We start from the raw sequence: 21537 nt of genomic DNA on the forward strand, positions 1-21537 counted from the left end.
GGTGCGTCCCAGGAGCCCGTCGCCTCAAACGCACAACCAGCAAGGGACATGGGATATGGAGAGTTATATTAAAGCTCTCCCCACTAAAGGGGACATTGAGGCCTGCATTAGCAGGCTGGAGCATGATCACATGATCCTAGAACATAGATCATAGAACATGATCACATATTGCAAGAGCATACAAATCAGATTCAACAGTTGTTCTATGGTCTCGACGACCAGGAGAATAGAAGTCGCCGCAACAATATTCGCATCTGTGGGGTCCCCGAGTCGGTTGAGAACAAGGACCTAGCTAAGGCAGCCACAGCAATGTTTAATCAGCTGCTGAATAAACCTAAGGAAGATCATCTGGAAATTGACAGAATCCACAGGTCTCTGGGCCCTCGCAACCCAAACCCAGCGTACCCTAGAGATATCATCTGTCGCATACATTTCTTCCACACTAAAACTGAGATCATGCAAGCTGCCCGTACCCAAGACTCCATCTTGTTTAATGGTACACCTATTATGCTTCTGACGGATCTCTCAAGGCAGACTTTACTCATGAGGAAAGCCCTGAAACCGCTCACGGATGCCCTTCACTCCAAGCAAATTAAATACAGGTGGGGCTTTCCCTTCCACTTGTTTGCATCCCACGAGGGTAAGTCGGCTACCTTTCGCACCCTCTGAGACCTGCCTAATTTCCTAGGAGCATTTGAACTGCCCCAGATTAGAATTCCGGATTGGCCATTGGAAGCGGCCACCCCAGGTTTTTCTAAAGCCCCCAGATGGGAAAAGCAGTCCAGAAAGAAGAGATCCTGATCCCAAACATCTAAATCCCCCCCGGGATGCTTTTCTGGTCCTTTTATGGGGGAATCTCCCTGTTTTTTTCTTTAGCTCTTCTTATTTTGCTGCCCCAGTTCACCTTTTGCAGTGGCCGATGATGGGTGTTCCATCCATCTCTTTCCAGAGGGACCGCCTGACTTGACTTTGAGTGCTAGCAATGCATTGACGACCATGGGGCTCTGTCCCCTTTTCAGGACTACCTCTCTACCTACTTGGTCTAACTGTTTTTGACATCTCTCCGGAGTCGCGGGACTCAGCTCAGGCCCATCTGACAGCCACCTTGAACACAGAAACATGCCTGATCTGGACACAAACCTCTGTTTATCGGCCACTCATGTTACTCATTTTGCACTGTTAATTGTTGGTTTAAGATCTCTTTATGCACTGTGCTGTGTGCTTTAGGCAAGCATCTTTTATTAGTTGTCTTACTATGTTAGGACGGAGCCCCTGAGACTCGCCCTACCACGTTCCCCACGTTAGGGTGTGCAGAGTCTTTACTGCCTCGTTTTTTTTATATATTCTTAGAACTGTGTAGTGTTCACCTCCCCCTTTCCCGCTGAACACTAGGGGGTGTAGTCTAACTGTGCCCTGCTTACCTTACTTGAGGGTGTTATAGACTAGCATATTTGCACGGGTCCACCAGGGCCCTCTTGGGGGTGACGGTGCTCCCATGTGTTCTACCTGGACATCAGTATTAAGCCCCTTCATTGGGGCTGGTAACCTTCCATTTCCTCAGCACCCTCCCCTTTCCTGAGTTTTACCCTCCATTTACCGATCCCTCACCCTCAAAGCTGGAAGCTGCCTCCTCCAGCTCCCTAGACAGGAACCCTAATACCCCCCATTTGCCCCCTCCCACTATGTCTTCCCTAGAAATCAAAATTTCCTCTCTTAACTGTAGAGGTTTTAACACACCGGAAAAACGTAGACAGATTCTACAACACTTTCACAAAGCTAAAACACAATTTTATTATTACAAGAAACTCACTTCCGGTCACATAAAACCCCCTCCATCTCCGACAAACGTTTCACGACCTGGTTCCACAGTACCAACCCCGAAGCTAGGAAAAGAGGTGCCTCCGTGGCCTTCCATAGTTCCTTTAACCCTGTAGTACTTGTTCAGGAAATAGACCCCAAAGGTAGATATGTATTTTTGAAACTACAATATCAACAAACTGTTTTAACCATTGCTAATGTTTATTTTCCAAATCAGAATCGGTATTGATTCCTTTCCTCCGTGGCATCCTGCCTACATGCCTTTGGAGCTCACAATCTGATCCTAGGAGGGGACCTGAACATACCACTTGTACCGAGACTGGACTCATCGACTGGTAAGTCAAATATACCACCATCCACGCTGACTAATATACGCATCGCTCTGAAAGACATGTCCCTAGTGGATCCATGGCGGGTACTACACCCATCTGAGAGGGATTATACTTACTACTCTCCTGCACATAACTCCTACAGTAGGCTTGATTACATCCTTATCTCCCAATCAATGTTAGACTGTGACCCTGTCAGCGAGATTGGCCTGAAAATATGGTCTGACCATGCTCCGGTGCATTTGACTCTTGGTAAACCCCCACACCTTCCTAGACGAAACTCCTGGAGACTGAATGACAACCTTTTAAATGACCCTATATGTAGTGCAGCGATAACCGCAGCGATTGTGGAATTTAATTTGACCCATGCTCATGATGATACCTCTAATCTAATCAAATGGGAGACACTGAAATGTGTGTTACGAGGAATTTTCATACAGCATGGTTCCAGATTAAAAAAAGCCCGTACAGCAGATATCAGCTGATTGTTCAAGCTGATATCTACCCTCGAAGATTCCCATAAACGTTCCCTAGATTCTAGGACATTAGCAGAACTTTCTAATGCGCGTAGGGACCTCAAACAGATATTCACAGAGCGATCTGTGAATGCCTGTATTAAAGGCAGACACCTCTTTTATGCCCACGCAAATAAATGTGGGAGACACCTCGCTCGTACTATATATCCCCAACAACGTAGACAAAATATCTCACACATCATGTCCCCCTCCCACGTGAAACATTCCAAAAACTCGGAAATAGTTTCGGATTTCTGGGACTTTTATTCATCTCTGTATAACCTCCCAGCAGCTAGCGACCCCGGCCCCTCCTCGCACTCGGACCTTTTAAAATACATACAAGACACAGCACTGCCAAGGATGGCCCCGGAAGAGGCGGCAGACCTGGAACAACCACTGGCCACCTCTGACATTTTAATCACTATAAACGGTCTTAAAAAGGGCAAAAGCCCTGGCCCAGATGGCTACACCCCTCTATTTTTTAAACAATTTGAGCAAAACTGGCCCCAATAATGGCGAAAGCATTTGAGGAGGTGGATGACCACCATCCACTGTCTCTTGCACTTCTGCAAGCCCAGATAGTGGTGATCCCTAAACCCGGGAAAGACCACACATTGTGTAGTAACTATCGCCCCATATCTTTGCTGAACGTTGATCTGAAGCTTTACTCTAAAAATCTAGCTACACGCTTAGCCCCCCTTCTTCCCTCTTTAATTCACGGTGACCAAGTGGGGTTTGTCCCTGGTCGTGAGGCCAGAGACAACACCATGAAAACGCTCCACCTAATCTCCTACGCTAAGGAACATAACATCCCCACCTGCCTCCTGGCCTGTGACGCTGAAAAAGCATTCGACAGGGTGAGCTGGCCGTTCCTAAAGGCATCCCTACAACAAATAGGCTTAGGCCCTAAACTGCTCTCGAAAATTATGGCCCTGTATTCCCAGCCCACTGCTCAGGTTACAGCCAACGGGGAATTGTCCGCACCGTTCACAATTAGAAACGGTACGAGACAAGGCTGCCCTCTTTCGCCTCTGTTGTTCGCAATAACGGTGGAACACCTAGCACAAGCCATACGCAACAATGCCTCTATACATGGTATTCCCACTCCATCAGCCCCCGCAAGCTGTCACTCTATGCCGATGATTTACTTTTGTACATCACGAGGCCCCGTACTAGCATTCCACTTATTCTAACGGAGCTGGACCGCTTTGGCAGCTATAGTCATTTTAAACTAAACATCACAAAAACAGAAGCCCTAAACATCTCGCTACCCTAGCAGGAGCTGACTGCTATCCAGGAAAAATTTCCTTTTCGGTGGCAGTCACGCTCAGTTAAGTACCTAGGGACTGAAATTCCTAGAGACATACAGGACATTTACTCCTTGAACTTTAGCTCTCTGCTGACCAACATCAGGCGTTTACTCGAGACATGGCACAAACTGAAGCTCACCTGGTGGTGGAGGATGAACGCCATTAAAATGGATATATTACCTAAAGCCTTATATTTATTTCAAACATTACCCATACTCCTCCCCAGGGCTTTCTTCCTCTCCCTCTACTCCATGATAATTAAATTTATCTGGCAAAACCACCCCTCCAGGCTAAAACACAAAGTCCTCTGTGCCCCCAAAAGCAGGGATGGTATCGGCTTACCCGACTTCCAATTATATCACACGGCGTCCTTATTATCCAGACTATTGGAATGGTTTCCGAGACCCTTGTTTAAGCCCTCAGTTACTATTGAACAAAATATGGTCCCAGTTGTCCTCAGAGCCCTTCTATGGGGATATCATGCCAGATATCGCTCGCTCCGACAGATTTCCCCGCTAACGTCGATGGTCCTTGCCAAATGGTACGGAACGTCTTGTAAACTCGGCATGTCTACGGACCCCAGTCCTCTCTCCCCCCCCTAACGCGCACCTGCCCAACTACCTCTCTGGAACACATGTTGGGGCATACCGAAGAGAGAACTGGCCTACGGCTAATCAATTTGTTCACCCTTCCACGGGACAATTGAGAGCGCTGTCAACCCCACTGTCCTCGCCCTGTTTGGACTGGCTTTCTATGCAATCCCTAAACCAATTTTGTAGGTCGTTATACACTTCGGGTCATATCCACAAACGGCTCACCATGTTTGAGGAACTCTGCACCCTCCCGCACACTCCTAAACATACCTTATCTCTTCTCTATAAAGATATTCAAACTTCCACCTACACTTCTCTTCCAACATACACTCACAAATGGTCCAGTGACGTTGGTGTAGAGATTACCCCAACACAATGGCAAACAGCCTTCATACTTACCCACCAATCGTCCAGATCAGTATTCACTCAGGAGAAGAGTTACAAATTGATCTCACGGTGTTAGAGTTCCAGTCTCGGTGCACAAGATGTTCCCCGGATCAACAGATATATGTTGGAGATGCCACGGAGGAAAAGGAACATTTCTCCACATATGGTGGGAATTGTACTAAAGTCCGTCCTTTTTGGGATAAGGTTTTTGAGACGTATAATGCTATGTATCAGACTTCCTTGTCCCCTTCGCCCTTGATTGCTCTCTTGTCCATCATACCAGGCTCCATTAAGTCGCACAAAAATTGCCTCCTCAGATTCCTTCTCTCTGCTGCCCGCCATATCATCACCCTTTACTGGAAAAAGGATAGTACCCCTTCTATAGTAGGATGGGCCGACATCCTTAATGATATGATGGTCATGGAGGAGCTACAGGCTAAGGTTGACGACAGGTATGACAAATTTGTCACATTATGGTCCATATGGCGCCACCACTCTGCCTCGGAAAGCTTCCTGGGCAGTTTGCGCCCTTGAGGCAAAGTGCGATGGGCTATTGAATACGACCTAGAGGGTTAAGCAGGCTAGTTGTCGGGCTTCCTCTGCCCCTACATACCAGAAATCTTATCAGGTTTCCTCCCTGCCCACTGGTTAGCTCCTGTCTGATGTTAGAGCGCTGCTGTGAGATTGACATTGGGGGAAGAAACGAACTGCTGATTACACACCACATGACGTTTAATATATGTTTTGCTTACTGTTAAAGGGTTATGGGCCCTAGGGCCGCTGATAATGTTATCACAAGTAATAACACAAACTACATGGCCACGGGGCCCCTGCCTTGCTCTCAATTATTTGCCTTCCTTGGGGTTTCTGTCTACCTCTACTATTCCCTTTCCCCCTCCCCACCCCCCTCCTCCCCGCCCTCCCAGTCAGCCTACCTCTTCCTACCTCTGGGATAAAAGTTAACATGTAAGGTTATACATAAGGCTTGGACATACTTTTGTATTTTTGTAATTTTGTACTATTGAACTTTAATTGACCTTGCAAATAAAATGTATATTCAACCTTAAAATATTTTCCCTATTATTCCTGTTCTAATTTTCTAATTACTAAAAAACTTAAAATTGTGTATTTTTCCTCACGGACACTAGTAGACTGTTCAATCTCCCTGTGAGGACTGAGGCAGTAATAACCTTTCTCCCCTCTACCCAAAACAAAAAACTAAAAAAAAAAAAAAAAAAAAAAAAAATGGTGGCTTTAGATATGTTGATGCTAACCTCCAGGAATTAAGCTGCTTTTTATAATGTGCAGGCATACTATTAGTTAAAGTTTTTTGTAATTGTATTGTAAAAATGTTATTTTTCTTTACCTTACTGCTTGGTATGCATTAAGGTAAAAAACCCGCAGGTCCCCAGCCCCCCCCCCCCCCCCATGGCCCCCTGTGCACTCTGCAGCAGCTCTTCACCCCTCTCCCGGGTCTTATAAACATGGCTAAGAGCCGCAAGGGCTATTGGCTTGTGCTGCTGTCAGTCAAAACCTGTGAGCAAAGAGTGAGGGGCAGGGTCCAGTTGGCTGTGGGTCTGAACAGAGTGAGCCGGCTTATTATGGGGGCAATCGTGGGGAGGGGAGTCAGGAGAACCAATGTGGAACCTAAAAAGAGGGGGGGGGGGGGGGGGTCGAAGCTGCTCTGTGCAAAACAATTGCACAAAGCAGGTCATTTTAATAAAAAAAAAAAAAAACGTTTGACAAGGAGCATGCCACCTTGTGGGCGTATCTCTTAAATTTACATCTAAAAGTTTTACAGCGCTCCTGGAGTGGCTCTGAGGAGCGACACTGTGTTCTCATACATAGCTGCTGTGCCCGCCCCTCCCCTCTGGTACCCATTTACAGATGTCTTTGTAGTTTGTGAATGAGTTTGCATAATACAAAGCGTTCTGTGATTAGACAGGAGAAGCTTCATAAAATTGTAAATTAAAGAGGGAAATACAACAAGGTGCGTGACACCTTGTGGACTTCACTAATAGTAACACATTTTACAAAGTGGCTGAGTTCCTGGAGTTCAGCTCTAAAGTACAACTAAACTGTGTGGGGCTATCGCCATAATGTACAAGTGTTTCATCATTCTTGCACATTATAGTACACTTATGTCCCAGAGTGTCCTCCTCCAGCAATGCAACATCTGCAATCCTTTTTGAATAGTTATATTAAACATATAGTATGTGGCTGCAACCTCTGGAAAGCGCCTTGTGTGGAGATGCACTGAAGTGGCTGAAAATAGACAGCGGGATCATGTGATTGGCAAAAAGCATTGGCAAAGATGAGGAACCCCTCCTCACAGGAAAAACACCCAGGGGACACCCCATAGACCTCCCTCTCTCCCACCCAACTTTGGTTGCCTCAGAGCAATCCCACTCTGCCCAGAGCCTCCCCCTTGTGACCCACTACAGTAAAAACCTGAGCCTCCCCCCCCCCTCAATAGTTGAATGGTACAATGAGTGTCCAAGATCTATGTGTTAATAATCTTGTGGTGGTTAGTAGAGTGAGAACCTATGATCGCTGTAATGTCTGCCTACTAGTTCACTTTATGAAGCTGCCTGTGGAGTTAAATGTATCAAATTAGTCTGTTATATATATATCAATGTTTGTACTGACAGAAAAGAGCATTGGCAAGGCTACATTGTAGCAGTGGCATGCCCCAGATGTGATATAGACAGGATTATAAACTGTTATATGTTCATGTATTCATATCCCGCTCATCACCTATACTAAAGCAGGTTACAGTCAAAAGGGGGGAAAATGTGTATGTCCCCACATATGTCCTTATATTGCTGAGAAAGCTGTCATTGACATGCAGGTCTTTGGTTTGATAAAAACTGAACTCACATACAGCTCGTGTTGACTCCCATCAGGCCCACATTGCCATGCACTGAAAGCTGGTGTCCACATGACACTTAGCAGCTAATAGACCACTGCTGGGAGATGGTGCTCGTGAGAGGTCTATAATCAACCGACCATCTGCATGTGTGTGTGTCATAAATGTTTCAAAATAGATATCTTGATAATTCATGTAACTGGTGACTAAGATAGTAGATAGATATTTCCTCCCACTGAAAGTGAGTTAACATAGCCAGTTAATCCAAATGAATATATCTATCTCTCTCTCTCTCTCATATATATATCTATATATCTCAACCAGCTTCTAATCCACCCCTTTTTGTCCAGCCTGATATGCAAGTATTGCTTGTGTTGTGAGAAACATTCAGCAGCTGATTAAACTCAGGTAGGGAGGTGGTGCTTGTGAGGGATCAAAATTGGCCAGCTATCTGCATGTGTATGGGTATCCTTAACTCAATCTTGCCTATACAATTGCATCAAACAGAATTAGGCAGGGATGTATTCTATCTTGACCTAGCACCATAAAAACAAATATCCTGACAGATGTTCATGCATAGAGAGAAAGTCCATTGTCTGCTCACCACTCCAAACAAACAATCATAGCTCTGGCTGAGCCTCCATGATAGTAAAGCTGACAGCTCGTAATTATATTCTAAACAGTTCTTCAGAGCCATCTGCTCTCTTGTGCTGCATACTGCTGGTTGTAATACTTGGACATTCTCTGAGGCTTAGACATATGTCTGCATAGATTTCACTAATAACGGCATTTCAGCCAACATAGCCAGTATAGACACAAGCTGTGGACCATGAGGGGGGGGCATGTGTACCCCTACGCATTTCGCCCCTTCCACTAAAGGGAGCTTTGTCTTGGCATATGAGGGTATCCAGTGGGGACTCCTTTATACAATGTTTAACCATTTCTAGTCCTATCCTTCTTCATCATGGATGTTAACCTCTTGTGTAAAGGGCAGGCATTGCTATGAAAATTGGCTTCCCTTTTTCTTTCTTTCTATTCCTGCAAGAATGATTTTGTCATTTTTACAGGAATGGTTTTCTTTCTGTTTATTTTTACAGGAATGATTGTAGAGAGAGTTCATTATTCAAACCCAGAGGTACCATCCTGTTCAGCTGGAAAATCCATCTGGATTCTTTTTGGAGTAGTATTTTATCTATGTGTGTGTATAGCTGCACATTTAATATCTTGTATTGAGGAGTTATGACATTGTTGAAAGTGCAGTGCTAGGGGAGATTCTTCATCTTCTCCTATAATCCTATAATACTACTTAAATGTTCCCCTATCTTTCTAAGTTCCCTCTGGGTTTTGCCAATGTAAATCTTTTTATTTCCCTGGGACCCCTTGGTATCAATTTGGACTCTAAAAATACTATATTTTATTTACGCTTTAGGTACTTTATAGTTAGATTGCCATGTAATCAAAATAGTCTAAAATCTTGCTTTTTACTATCAGAAACCACCTGTTCCCCTCCCGAAAAAAAAATGCTCTCATTTCCTGTTCAATGTCCTCATCTATTTGATATGCCTTATTTTGATCGTTTTATAGAATGTCCACACTGTACTTTCTAGCATGGGAAGAGGAAGTGGAAGATGGAGAAAGAAGAAGGGGAAAAAAGTTGTCGATGGAACCAGGGGGATAAGGTGCATGTGTGCCACAGCAAGAAAGGACGAGAAGACTTCAATCTCCAGAACAGTGTTCCAAGAGGGCTTTACCCTCGTCTGTTCCAGTGTGACCATGTTTTGGTATATTGCTCTCTTCTATTTTGGGCAGTCAACACCAGGTCCCCCAGAGCATTAATATTCCTTACTTTATTAAGCCGCATAGCAATAGAAGGAAGGTTAGCTTCTTTCCAGTGATACAGGCTCTTGTGGCATTAACCAAGTGACGAATAATTGATTTCTTGTGTTTTTTCAAGGGAATTTGTGAGTAGTGGAGCAAAAAGAAGGCAGGATCCCCTGGTATTGAGAAATCAGTAAATTGTTGAGTGATCTTTTTCACATTCGACCAGTACCATTTTAAGTTTTGGACAAGTCCAAAAAATGTGCTCCTCTTTGCACCTCCAACAGCGTTCTGAGGCCTCCATAAAGAATTTCCCACATCCAAGCTGGATTCAAAACTTTTACATTGTAGTGAAAAAAAAAACAAATGTATGAATCCTCGGAATGTTATGAAGTGGTGCTCATACCCTCCCATGAGGGGAGGTGTTTCCAAAATAATACATACAAAAAACAGGGATATACACCTACAAGGGCTACCAATTTCAGTACAAAATATATTTATTGTACATATATGGGGACATACACATTTTCCCCCTTTTGCCTGTAACCTGCTTCGTTATAATATTTTGTAATATTTAATAATTTAATAATAATATTTTATAATATTATAATATATTCATAGTAAAAAGGTTAAGTCTGAGCATGTAGGCCCTTTGCAAAATAATCTGGAGTGGGTGATTGGGGACAAAGAGAAGGCACACTTACTAAATACTTTCTTCAGCTCTGTGTATACAAAGGGGCATGGGGGAGCTTATGTCCATAATGGGAGTGGTAGTGACGCAGCCCCAAATCCACAATGGCTCAAAAGTGATATGGTCCAGAAATATTTGGACAGAATAAAGGACCTGGACCTGATGACATCCACCCACGGATCCTAAAAGAATTGAGCTCTGTAATTTCAAAGCCATTGTATCAAATTTTTAGGGACTCATTAATGACAGGAATAGTACCACTGGATTGGCGCAGGGCCAATGTGGTGCCTATATTTAAAAATGGAACAAAGTCTTTACCAAGTAACTATAGACCTATAACATTAGTTTAACTTCTATAGTTGGGAAGATACTGGAGAGATTAATAAAATACCACATAGACGAGTTCTTGCAGGAAAAAAATATTTTAAGCAACAGACAGCATGGATTCATGAAAGACAGAAGTTGTCAGACAAACCTGATTTTTTTATGAGGTGGTAAGTAAAACCTTGGACAGAGGGGTGGCTGTGGATGTGGTTTACTTGGATTTTGCAAAAGTGTTCGATACAGTTCCGCACACACGGCTCATGTGTAAGATAAAGTCTACAGGTTTGGAAATATCAGTTTGTAAATGGATAGAAAAAACTGTCTAAAAGACAGAATTCAGAGAGTAGTAGTTAATGATTCTTACTCTGAATGGTCTAAGGTTATCAGTGGTGTACCCCAAGGTTCAGTGTTGGGACCCTTACTTTTTAATATCTTTATAAATGATATTGGGTCTGGAATCAAAACTAACATTTCCGTCTTTGCAGATGACACGAAGCTATGCAGTGGAATAACCTCCTTACAGGAAGTCTTCAATTTACAAGCCGACCTCAATGCTCTGTCTAATTGGGCGACTATGTGGCAGATGAGGTTTAATGTTGGGAAATGTAAAGTTATGCAGTTGGGGGCTAAGAACATGCATGCATCATACACGCTAGGGGCAGTACAACTGGGGGAATCCATAGTGGAGAAGGATCTGGGGGGTTTGGTAGATCATAAGCTCAATAATAGCATGCAATGCCAAGCTGCGGTTTCCAAAGTGAGCAAAGTCCTTTCCTGTATTAAGAGAGGTATGTACTCCAGAGAGAGAGATATCATTTTGCCCCTGTACAAATAATCAGTAAGACCTCATCTGGAATATGCCATTCAGTTTTGGGCACCAGTTCTCAAAAAGGCTATCGAGGAACTGGAGAAAGTGCAGAGAAAGGCAACCAAACTGATAAGAGGCATGGAGGAGCTCAGCTATGAGGAAGGATTAGAGGAACTGAATTTATTCACTCTTGATAAGAGGAGATTAAGGGGGATATGATCAACATGTACAAATATATAAGGGGTCCATATAGGGAACTTGGTGTAGAGTTATTCACTTTATAGTCAACAAAGAGGACAAGGAGGCACTCTTTACGTCTAGAGGAAAAGAGATTTCATCTCCAAATACAAAAGGTAAGAGCTGTGAAAATGTGGAATAGACTCCCTGCAGAGGTGGTTCTGGCCAGCTCAGTGGATTGCTTTAAGAACGGCTTGGATTATTTCCTAAGTGTACATAATATAACTGGGTACTGGCATTTATAGGGAAAGTTGATCCGGGGAAAATCTGATTGCCTCTCAGGGGATCAGGAAGGAATGTTTTCCCCTGTTTTAGCAAATTGGATCATGCTCTGCTGTTTTTTTTTGCCTTCCTCTGGATCAACTATGCGTATAGAATTGGGTATATGGGCTGGTATGATATTATTATATAATTATTATTATTTTTTTTTTTTTTGTGGTTGAACTGGATGGACTTGTGTCTTTTTTCAACCTGACTAACTATGTAACTATGTTATATGTTCATGCATTCACATCCCGCTCATCACCTATACTAGTCTATAGTACTGTCTATATCACGCCTGGGGCCTTAACAATGCTCTTTTCTGTCAGTACAAATATTTGATATCTACAACCGAGCAAATTGGATACATTTAACGCCACAGACAGCTTCATAACATGAACTAACAGGCAGACTTTACAATGATCATAGGCTCTCAGTCTACTAACCACCACAAGATTATTAACCCATTAACTATCGGGGGGGGCTTAGGTTTTTACTGTAGTGGGTCACAGGGGTTTTTGGCAGAGTGGGATTGCTCTGAGGCAACCAGAGTAGGGTGGGAGAGGGGGGGAGAGTGTCGAGGTGAGGTCATTAGGGTGTCCCCCGGGTGTTTTTTATTTGTGAGGAGGGGTTCCTCACCCTTGCCAATGCTTTTTGCCTATCATATGTCCAATAAATATATTTTGTTTTGAAATTGGTAGCCCTTGTAGGTGTATATTTCGTTGGTGTTTTTTTTGTACGTATTATTTCGGAGACACCTCCCGTCACTGTATATGGTATGGTAGAGTACATCTTCATAACATTCCCAGGATTCATACATTTGATGTTTTTTTTCACTACAGAAGTGCATTACCAAATTTCACAGCTTAAAAATTGTGTAAAGAAATAAGTGCTTATGTGCATAAAGTGAAATTCATCCATGTATGAATAAATGGATTAAATCTGCAGAGACCTGCTTATGCATTTAATATGTATATGAATTTTTGTAATTTTGATTAATTTCATTTATTAATATATGGATACATTTCTCTTTGAGCTGTGAAAGTATGTAATTCACCTCTGTTTAACATTTTGAATCTTTTTTTCCAGATTCCATATTATCCCGGGTTTGCCTATGGGCAGCCATTGATTATGTGCACACAAACAGGAGCAACATCCGCCCCTGTACTCCGCTACATTCTTGGCATCTTCTAGATGCCAGGATTGAGCTGGGGTGTACATTGCCCTGTTCATGTGCCTCAGGCAGTGTACACTTTAAAAAAACCTGTTAAAAGCAAAAATACCTTTTTTTTTTTTTTTTTTTACAGAAGAGATTTTAAATGTCTCTTCTGCCACATCACTTTCTAACTTCCTTTCTTTCTTTCTTTCTTCCTTTCTTTTTTTTTTTTTTTTTTTACGTTTAGGTCCACTTTAACATACTTTAACCTTTTCATGACCGGAGGACATAGCTATGCATAGAAGTTCAGACCCGATTTAGACCTCATTCACACAGGATGTACATAAGAGGGCCTTGGAGAGCCATGTTTACCCTCATGGGAATGCACAGCTGTTTGTGCACCACTGTGCAGGCAATCCAATTGATGTCAGTTGGGACACAGCAGCTGCATGAACACATCTGTTGCTTCCAATCTGAAATCCATGCGGGGACGGGTACACGGCCTAAATGCAGTTGCGTTCCTGTCAGTGCAGCCACTCTTTCCAAGACTAAAAGTGCAAGAGTAAAACATCTAAAATCTAAAGTTTTTTTTCAATGAACACTGTTCTTACCCTTGTAGTTTAAGATATCCTCTGTGTAGGCCAACATACTGGGGAAAGCACTGCTGATAAAAAGACCAAGAAAAGCTGTTCCAATGAAGAGTCCAGGCGTGCTGTTCTGTGACAAAATCAGGAACAGAAATGCCCCTAAAACGCCAAGCTACAGAGAAAACAGAGACAAATTATATAAGGCACCAGTACATTTATTATTATTATTATTCAGGATTTCTATAGGGCCAACAGTTTGTACGGCACTTTACAATATAAAAGGGAACAGCACAATTACAACACAGTTCAATAAAGAAGGAATAGAAGGGCCCTGCTCATGGAGCTTACAATCTAAAGAGAGGTGGAGGATAATATTTTTATATAAATAATTCATCTTAAATAATTCATTTTAAATAATTCATCTTATAAATAAACATATTTAAATATGTCATATGTTCATTCAAAGGAATATTTGTTAAAACATTAATAACTGAAATGTGCAATGAACATATTTTCAAATGTTTTCCTTTTTTTTCTTTTGGTTTAATAATTCTTAACTTATTTATGGAATATTTAACCCTCCCTACCCAGAGATAACAGATATCTGCTCACTCCCCAATGATACATTAACCAGTTAAGCTCTCCCAGCTGTATACCACTGTGTTAAGCTGGCCATAGATCATTTTATTTAGATTTCTTTTTACTCAACCAACCTAATCAAAAAACAAACAGATTTCTCCATCCACACAATCAAGGTGGTTGGAGGAATCCAGTCCTCAGCGTTACTATATTCTGACAATGGGACTCATACACTGTCAAACTATACCAAACTTCGCTGCAGCCAATTGGCTGCCTGTGCTGACAGAGTGAAAGCTTTCCAACATTCCTGTTCAAAAGAAGCCGATTGTTAGATCGACTTCTTTCAAGTGGGAACAGCCATAGGTGGATCAAAATTTGTCCGGTCTTTGCTGAACTGGCCGAATTTCAAACCATCTATAGCAGGGATATGCAATTAGTGGACCTCCAGCTGTTGCAAAACTACAAGTCCCATCATGCCTCTGCCTCTGGGTGTCATGCTTGTGGCTGTCAGAATCATGGGATTTGTAGTTCTGCAACAGCTGGAGGTCCGCTAATTGCATATCCCTGATCTATGGCATTCTATAGTTTTAAAAATTAGTGTTTCAGTAGATAAAAAGTACATTTTTTTAATTATAATTTGTCCAATTTATAATGACACTTAAATTCTGGTACATAACAGAGAAAGTGGAATGGAAGAAATGGTAGTCAAAGTAGTGGATGCTAATAGGAAGTGAGGATTGGTTCTAAAACGGAGATAAAGGGCTATTTGGGTATATACCCGGTTAGTCTGTTTTCCCTTATGTGTCATGTCTGTGTGTAAATTAATTCTAGTAAGATATTTTTGATTGTAAATGGAAAACCTAATACATATTTCATAATTTAATTATTTTGCAGACTAGCACATTTTGAAATTCACAAACAATATGAATACATTTGTAAAAAAAAAAGTTTAACTGTTAATAGTTAAACATAGATTAAAACAATTAAAAAATAAATAAAATCAGAAAGAAAACAATAACTAAGAAGAGAAAGAAGGGTAAATATGGTTGATTAGGCTCAACAAACAAGTTAATAAGTGGTCAAATAAAAATACATTTTTATATATTTAATTATTTTTTTACATGTAGGGGTTGCTTCAACAGACATAATTTCCCAGATCAAAGGCTACCCCATACTGGAAACCAATAACTCCAAAAGAAAAGATGTGTTGCATATGTTTAGCTTCATATAACTTTCACCGAGGATTCAGAAATTTTTCTGCTTTCATTTAACTTGTGAATCTTGGGTGAAAGTTATGACTAGTGCTATAGCTTGAACAGCGTATTACATTTCTACCATAACATATAACATATGAGCAGCACCAGCCATGAAATATAATGGACCATCACTGGACATTGAACATCTTACCAGATTAATAAGTAGCATTGTACGAGGAGCCATTTTATAAGACGCTGGAATAGAGATAAGCCTTCCTAAAGTGATGCAAGCCCAGAGGAGGCTCGGAAGATATCCTGCTGTTTTGTGAGCTAATGACAGTGGTTCCTTCACAGCATAACTATAGACAAAACCAGAGTATTCTCCCTATAAAATATAAAGTCCTGTTTAGAAATGTGCTTATGACCCTTATGTACAAATTGTTTTCATTCTATTTCATGCTGTCTTGAGACATGTCATTTTATAAATATATGTGTATTGATTTTTTAGAAAAAACAAAAAGAGCCACAGAACCCCCGAATAAGTCACTGGCATCCATGTTTATTGTATGAGACATATTCAATCATGGCAATGGCAATTCCCACCCGCACCCCTAGCGTTTCTCACACATTAGGGCTTGGTCGTAGTCTCTACAACTGAGCCCTATTATGTGAATCACAGAGGTGGTCCTAGGGCAGGGACTGCCATTGCCATGCTAGTGGATGTTTCATACAATAAACATGGATGCCTTTGTTGATTTTAAATCTGGCATGTGGCCCTTTCATTCTGCGTTAAATCTGTGGTCATGGATGGGCTCGGCTTGCCTCCGGCTCCCAGTGTTTGAGTGGCAGTGGGGAAGACCTGCTTTGAAAGCATAACCTTTTTGTTCATAGACTTTATTTTGTTATTGAAAAATTTAAGTTGGTGATAAAACATGTTTCTCAGCAATTTAGACAAAAATAATAATCATGAGTTGTTTCAAAGGGGCAAGAACACCAAAGAAAATCAACATCAAAAACAACAATTTCCTTAACTGCTTAAGGACTGCCTCACGCCGATATACGTCGGCAGATTGGCATGGCTGGGCACAATCACGTACCTGTATGTGATTCTTTAAGTCGGGGGTCGGGGGCCAGCGGCGCACTCCCAACCCGGTCCTGAGCTCCGTGACCACGGGACCAGCGGACCCGATCACCGCTGGTGTCCCACGATCGGGTCACAGAGCTGAAGAACGAGGAGAGGTCTGTGTAAACAAACCTCTCCCCGTGCTTCCTAGTGTGGCTGTCACCGATCGTCCGTTCCCTTTCATAGGGAAGGATGATCAGTGACATCACGTGCCAGGCCACGCCCCCTACAATAAAAAAAACACATAACGTCATACATAACACCTACACTGCCCCCTAGTGGTTAACTCCTTCACTGCCAGTGTCCTTTACACAGGAATCGGTGCATTTAAATAGCACTGATTGCTGTATAAATGACAATGTTCCCAAAAATGTGTCAAAAATGTCCGATGTCGCAGTCACAATATAAATCGCTGATAGCTGCCATTACTAGTAAAAAAAAATATTAATAAAAATGCTATAAAACTATCCCCTATTTTGTAAACGCTATAACTTTTGCGGAAACCAATCAATAATCGCTAATTGTGATTTTTTTTCCCCAAAAATATGTAGAAGAATACGTATCGGCCTAAACTGAGGGAAAAAAAAGTTTTTTTTTATATATTTCTTGGGGATATTTATTATAGCAAAAAGTTAAAAATATAGAATTTTTTTTTTAAATTGTCGCTCTATTTTTGTTTATAGCGCAAAAAATAAAAACCACAGAGGTGATCATATACCACCAAAAGAAATCTCTATTTGTGGAAAAAAAAGTACGCCAATTTTGTTTGGGAGCCACGTTGCACGTCCGCGCAATTGTGAGTTAAATTGACGCAGTGCCGAATCAAAAAAAGGGGCCTGGTCCTTTGGCTGCAAATTGGTCCGGGGCTTAAGTGGTTAAACAAACTACTCATATAATCAATTGTCTTGTTCATTAGTATTAAAAATAAGGAAATGCAAAGTAGTATCAACAAAACATTTGAAGACACAGGTCTATAAAGTGCATTTCATAGTTTCATACTAGGTAAGATTGAATAAAGACAATAGTCCATCCAGTTCAACCTGTGTAGATGTATGTGTGTCAGTGTTGATGATAATTTCCCATATCCCTTTATGTTGTGTTCACTAAGATGCATGTCCAAGAGTCTTAAAATTATCAATACTCCCCGCTCCCCCCACCAATTGTGGAAGAGAGTTCCACATCCTTATCATCCTGACAGTGAAAAACACCCTACGCAGCTTAAGGTTAAAACGCTTCTCCTTCAATCTCATTGAGTGGCCCTGTGTTCTCTTACATTCCCTCAGACAGAAAAGTTTTCGATCCAGCGATATGCACGAATGCCTCGGCCATCCAGGACTCTCCCTCCTGATTGCCTGAGACAATTGGCAGTGCCATTGGCTCCTGCTGCTGTCAATCAAAGTCAGTGAGCAAACACACAGAGCTGCGGATCGGGTGCCCCCATAGCAAGCTGCTTGTAATGGGGGCACTCAACAGAAGGGGAGCACTGAAGAAGGACTCAAGAGGAGGAGAATCCAGGCTGTTCTGTGCAAAATCACTGCCCAGAGCAGGTAAAAATAACATGTTTGTTATTTTTGAAGAAAAAAAAAACGAGACTTTTGTATCACTGCCTAATAGTTCTGGTTTAAATTGTGCTTAGTTATTGTTATAATACTATACATTATGTGTACCAAAGAGAAATATCCTGCGCTTATCCCACTTTTATTGCAAATGAATCAACTGTGTGAAAAAATGAAACGTGAAAAAAATATAAATAACGACTAAGAGAGCTGCAACTTGTTGACTTCGAAAACTCAGCTTAAAAAAACTAAAACAAAATGAAACTAGTGCACTTCTTTCATTATTACCATCATATGTGTAAATGAAAAATATATATAAAAAATAAAACCAGCGAAAATGAAACAATACTACAGCACAGCAGCAGTCAGCTCCAGCCTGCTCGTGTGGGAAAATGTGTCAGAAATGGCTCCACCCGATGTGTTTCCCCCGTAATAGGTGTCAACTGGGAGAGGAGCCTCTCCCAGTTAAAGCCTATTACGGAAAAACGTATCGGGTGGAGACATTTCTGAGATGTTATCTTGCACAAGCAGGCTGGAGTTTACCGCTGCTGTGCTGTATTATTTAACCACTTGCCGACCGCCTCACGCCGATGTACGTCATCAGAATGGCACGGGCAGGCATAAGCACGTACATGTACGTGCTTTGCCTCCCGCGGGTCGGGGGCCCGATCGGGCCCCCGCCCGGTGCCTGCGGCGGTCGGTTTTCGTTCGGGAGCGATCCCGGACGAGGGGACGGCCATTCATTCATGGCCACCCCCTCGCGATCGCTCCCGACGAATGGAAATCCCCGGTGACATCACTTCCTCTCCTGTAATGTAAACACAGGAGAGGAAGTGATGTATTCTCTCCTCCGTGTCGGTATTTTTCGTTCCGACACGGAGGAGAGCGGATCAGTGAGTTGCACCAACACATCCCACACACAGTAGAACATGCCAGGCACACTCACACCCCCCCTTTACCCCCCGATCACCCCCCCAATTACCCCTGCCCCCCAGTCACAGTGACACCAATGTCATTTTTTTTTTTTTTTTTTTTTTTTTGCATTGGTGTCATTTGTGACTGTAATAACTGTTAGGGCAGTTAGGGTTAGCCCCCTTTAGTTCTAATGTACCCCCCTAACCCCCCCAATAAAGGTTTAACCCCGTGATCACCCCCCGTCGCCAGTGTCACTAAGGCTGGGTTCACATTGCAGCGGTTTATGAGAACGAATGTGATTCGCACCGCACTGCAGTGCAAATCACATCCGATCTCTGTGCGATTCGAGTTCAGCCATTCGCCGCACCCGCCGCACCCGCCACACCCGCCGCAAATTCGCACGGGACCCTTTTTTTGGCCCGCAGCAGAATCGGATCGCATGGGTGTTCACACCATGCGATCCGAGTTTGCAGATCGCACTGCGATATGCGAACTGATCTGGGGGTGTCAGTAACATTTCACTGACACTCCCAGCAGTTCGCATAGGGCAGTGTGAACTGCCGCCGGGAGGCATGCGATGCGGGAACCCGCCGCGGATTCGCGGCGTTTCCGCATCGCTCCAGTGTGAACCCAGCCTAATAAGCGATCATTTTTCTGATCGCCGTATTAGTGTCACAGGTGACGCTAGTTAGGCAGGTAGGTATTTAGGTTCGCCGCAGCTTTTTATAGCGCTAGGGACCCCCATATACTACCGCATAAAGCCCCCTGATTGCCCCCTAGTTAACCCTTTCACCAGTGATCACCATATAACTGTTACAGGTGACGCTGGTTGGTTAGTTATTTTTTTATAGTTTCAGGGCACCCGCCATTTATTACCTAATAAAGGTTTAACCCCCTGATCACCCGGCAGGTGTCATTTGTGACTAATAACTGTTAGGGCAGTTAGGGTTAGCCCCCTTTAGTTCTAAGGTACCCCCCTAACCCCCCCAATAAAGGTTTAACCCCGTGATCACCCCCCGTCGCCAGTGTCACTAAGGCTGGGTTCACATTGCAGCGGTTTATGAGAACGGATGTGATTCGCACCGCACTGCAGTGCAAATCACATCCGATCTCTGTGCGATTCGAGTTCAGCTATACAGATAGTATGGCTGAATTCGTGTCGCACCCGCCGCACCCGCCGCAAACTCGCACGGGACCCTTTTTTTGGTCCGCAGCAGAATCGGATCGCATGGGTGTTCACACCATGCGATCCAAGTTTGCAGATCGCACTGCGATATGCGAACTGATCTGGGGGTGTCATTAACATTTCACTGACACTCCCAGCAGTTCGCATAGGGCAGTGTGAACTGCCGCCGGGAGGCATGCGATGCGGGAACCCGCCGCGCATTCGTGGCGTTCCCGCATCGCTCCAGTGTGAACCCAGCCTAATAAGCGATCGTTTTTCTGATCGCTGTATTAGTGTCACAGGTGACGCTAGTTAGGCAGGTAGGTATTTAGGTTCGCCGCAGCTTTTTATAGCGCCAGGGACCCCCATATACTACCGCATAAAGCCCCCTGATTGCCCCCTAGTTAACCCTTTCACCAGTGATCACCATATAACTGTTACAGGTGACGCTGGTTGGTTAGTTATTTTTTTATAGTTTCAGGGCACCCGCCATTTATTACCTAGTCTCACTAGTGTACCCCTAAATTTAGGGGTGTCTACTTTCTAAAATGGGGTCATTTGGGGGGGGGGGTTTGTGCCATCTTGGCATTTTATGGCCTTCAAAACTGTAACGCCCTTAGAAAGCCTGAAGGCGGTGCTTGGTTTTTGGGGCCCCGTACGCGGCTAGGCTCCCAAAAAGTCCCACATATGTGGTATCCCCGTACTCAGGAGAAGCAGCAGAATTTATTTTGGGGTGTCATTTCACATATGCCCATGGCATGCGTGAGCAATATATCATTTAGTGACAACTTTGTGAAAAAAAAAAAAAGTTTGTAATTTTCCCGCAACTTGTGGCAAAATATAAAATATTCCATGGACTCAACATGCCTCTCAGCAAATAGCTTGGGGTGTCTACTTTCTAAAATGGGGTCATTTGTGGGGGTTTTGTGCCATCTTGGCATTTTATGGCCTTCAAAACTGTAATAGGTAGTGAGAAGTGAACTCAAAAAATTACGCCCTTAGAAAGCCTGAAGGCGGTGCTTGGTTTTCGGGGCCCCGTACGCGGCTAGGCTCCCAAAAAGTCCCACATATGTGGTATCCCCGTACTCAGGAGAAGCAGCAGAATTTATTTTGGGGTGTCATTTCACATATGCCCATGGCATGCATGAGCAATATATCATTTAGTGACAACTTTGTGAAAAAAAAAAAAAAAAAAAAAAAGTTTGTAATTTTCCCGCAACTTGTGGCAAAATATAAAATATTCCATGGACTCAACATGCCTCTCAGCAAATAGCTTGGGGTGTCTACTTTCTAAAATGGG

The 21537-nt window shown here is 43.0% G+C and overlaps 1 protein-coding gene across 2 annotated transcripts in view; it reads right to left on the reverse strand.

Moving 5' to 3' along the window:
• Positions 1–21537, reverse strand: part of SLC60A1 (solute carrier family 60 member 1) — a 171877-nt gene that overhangs the window by 25210 nt on the left and 125130 nt on the right. For both annotated transcript variants that reach the window (XM_077481218.1, XM_077481219.1), the window contains exons 6-7: positions 15690–15863; positions 13728–13875 (exon numbers count right to left, since the gene is read on the reverse strand). In XM_077481218.1, the coding sequence (XP_077337344.1) occupies positions 13728–13875; positions 15690–15863 (322 nt within the window). The remainder of the gene's footprint in view (positions 1–13727; positions 13876–15689; positions 15864–21537) is intronic.

This window comes from Lithobates pipiens, unplaced genomic scaffold (assembly GCF_037356315.1).
Source record: "Lithobates pipiens isolate NorthernLeopardFrog02 unplaced genomic scaffold, aLitPip1_a1.2 Scaffold_16, whole genome shotgun sequence".
Lineage (NCBI taxonomy): Eukaryota > Metazoa > Chordata > Amphibia > Anura > Ranidae > Lithobates > Lithobates pipiens.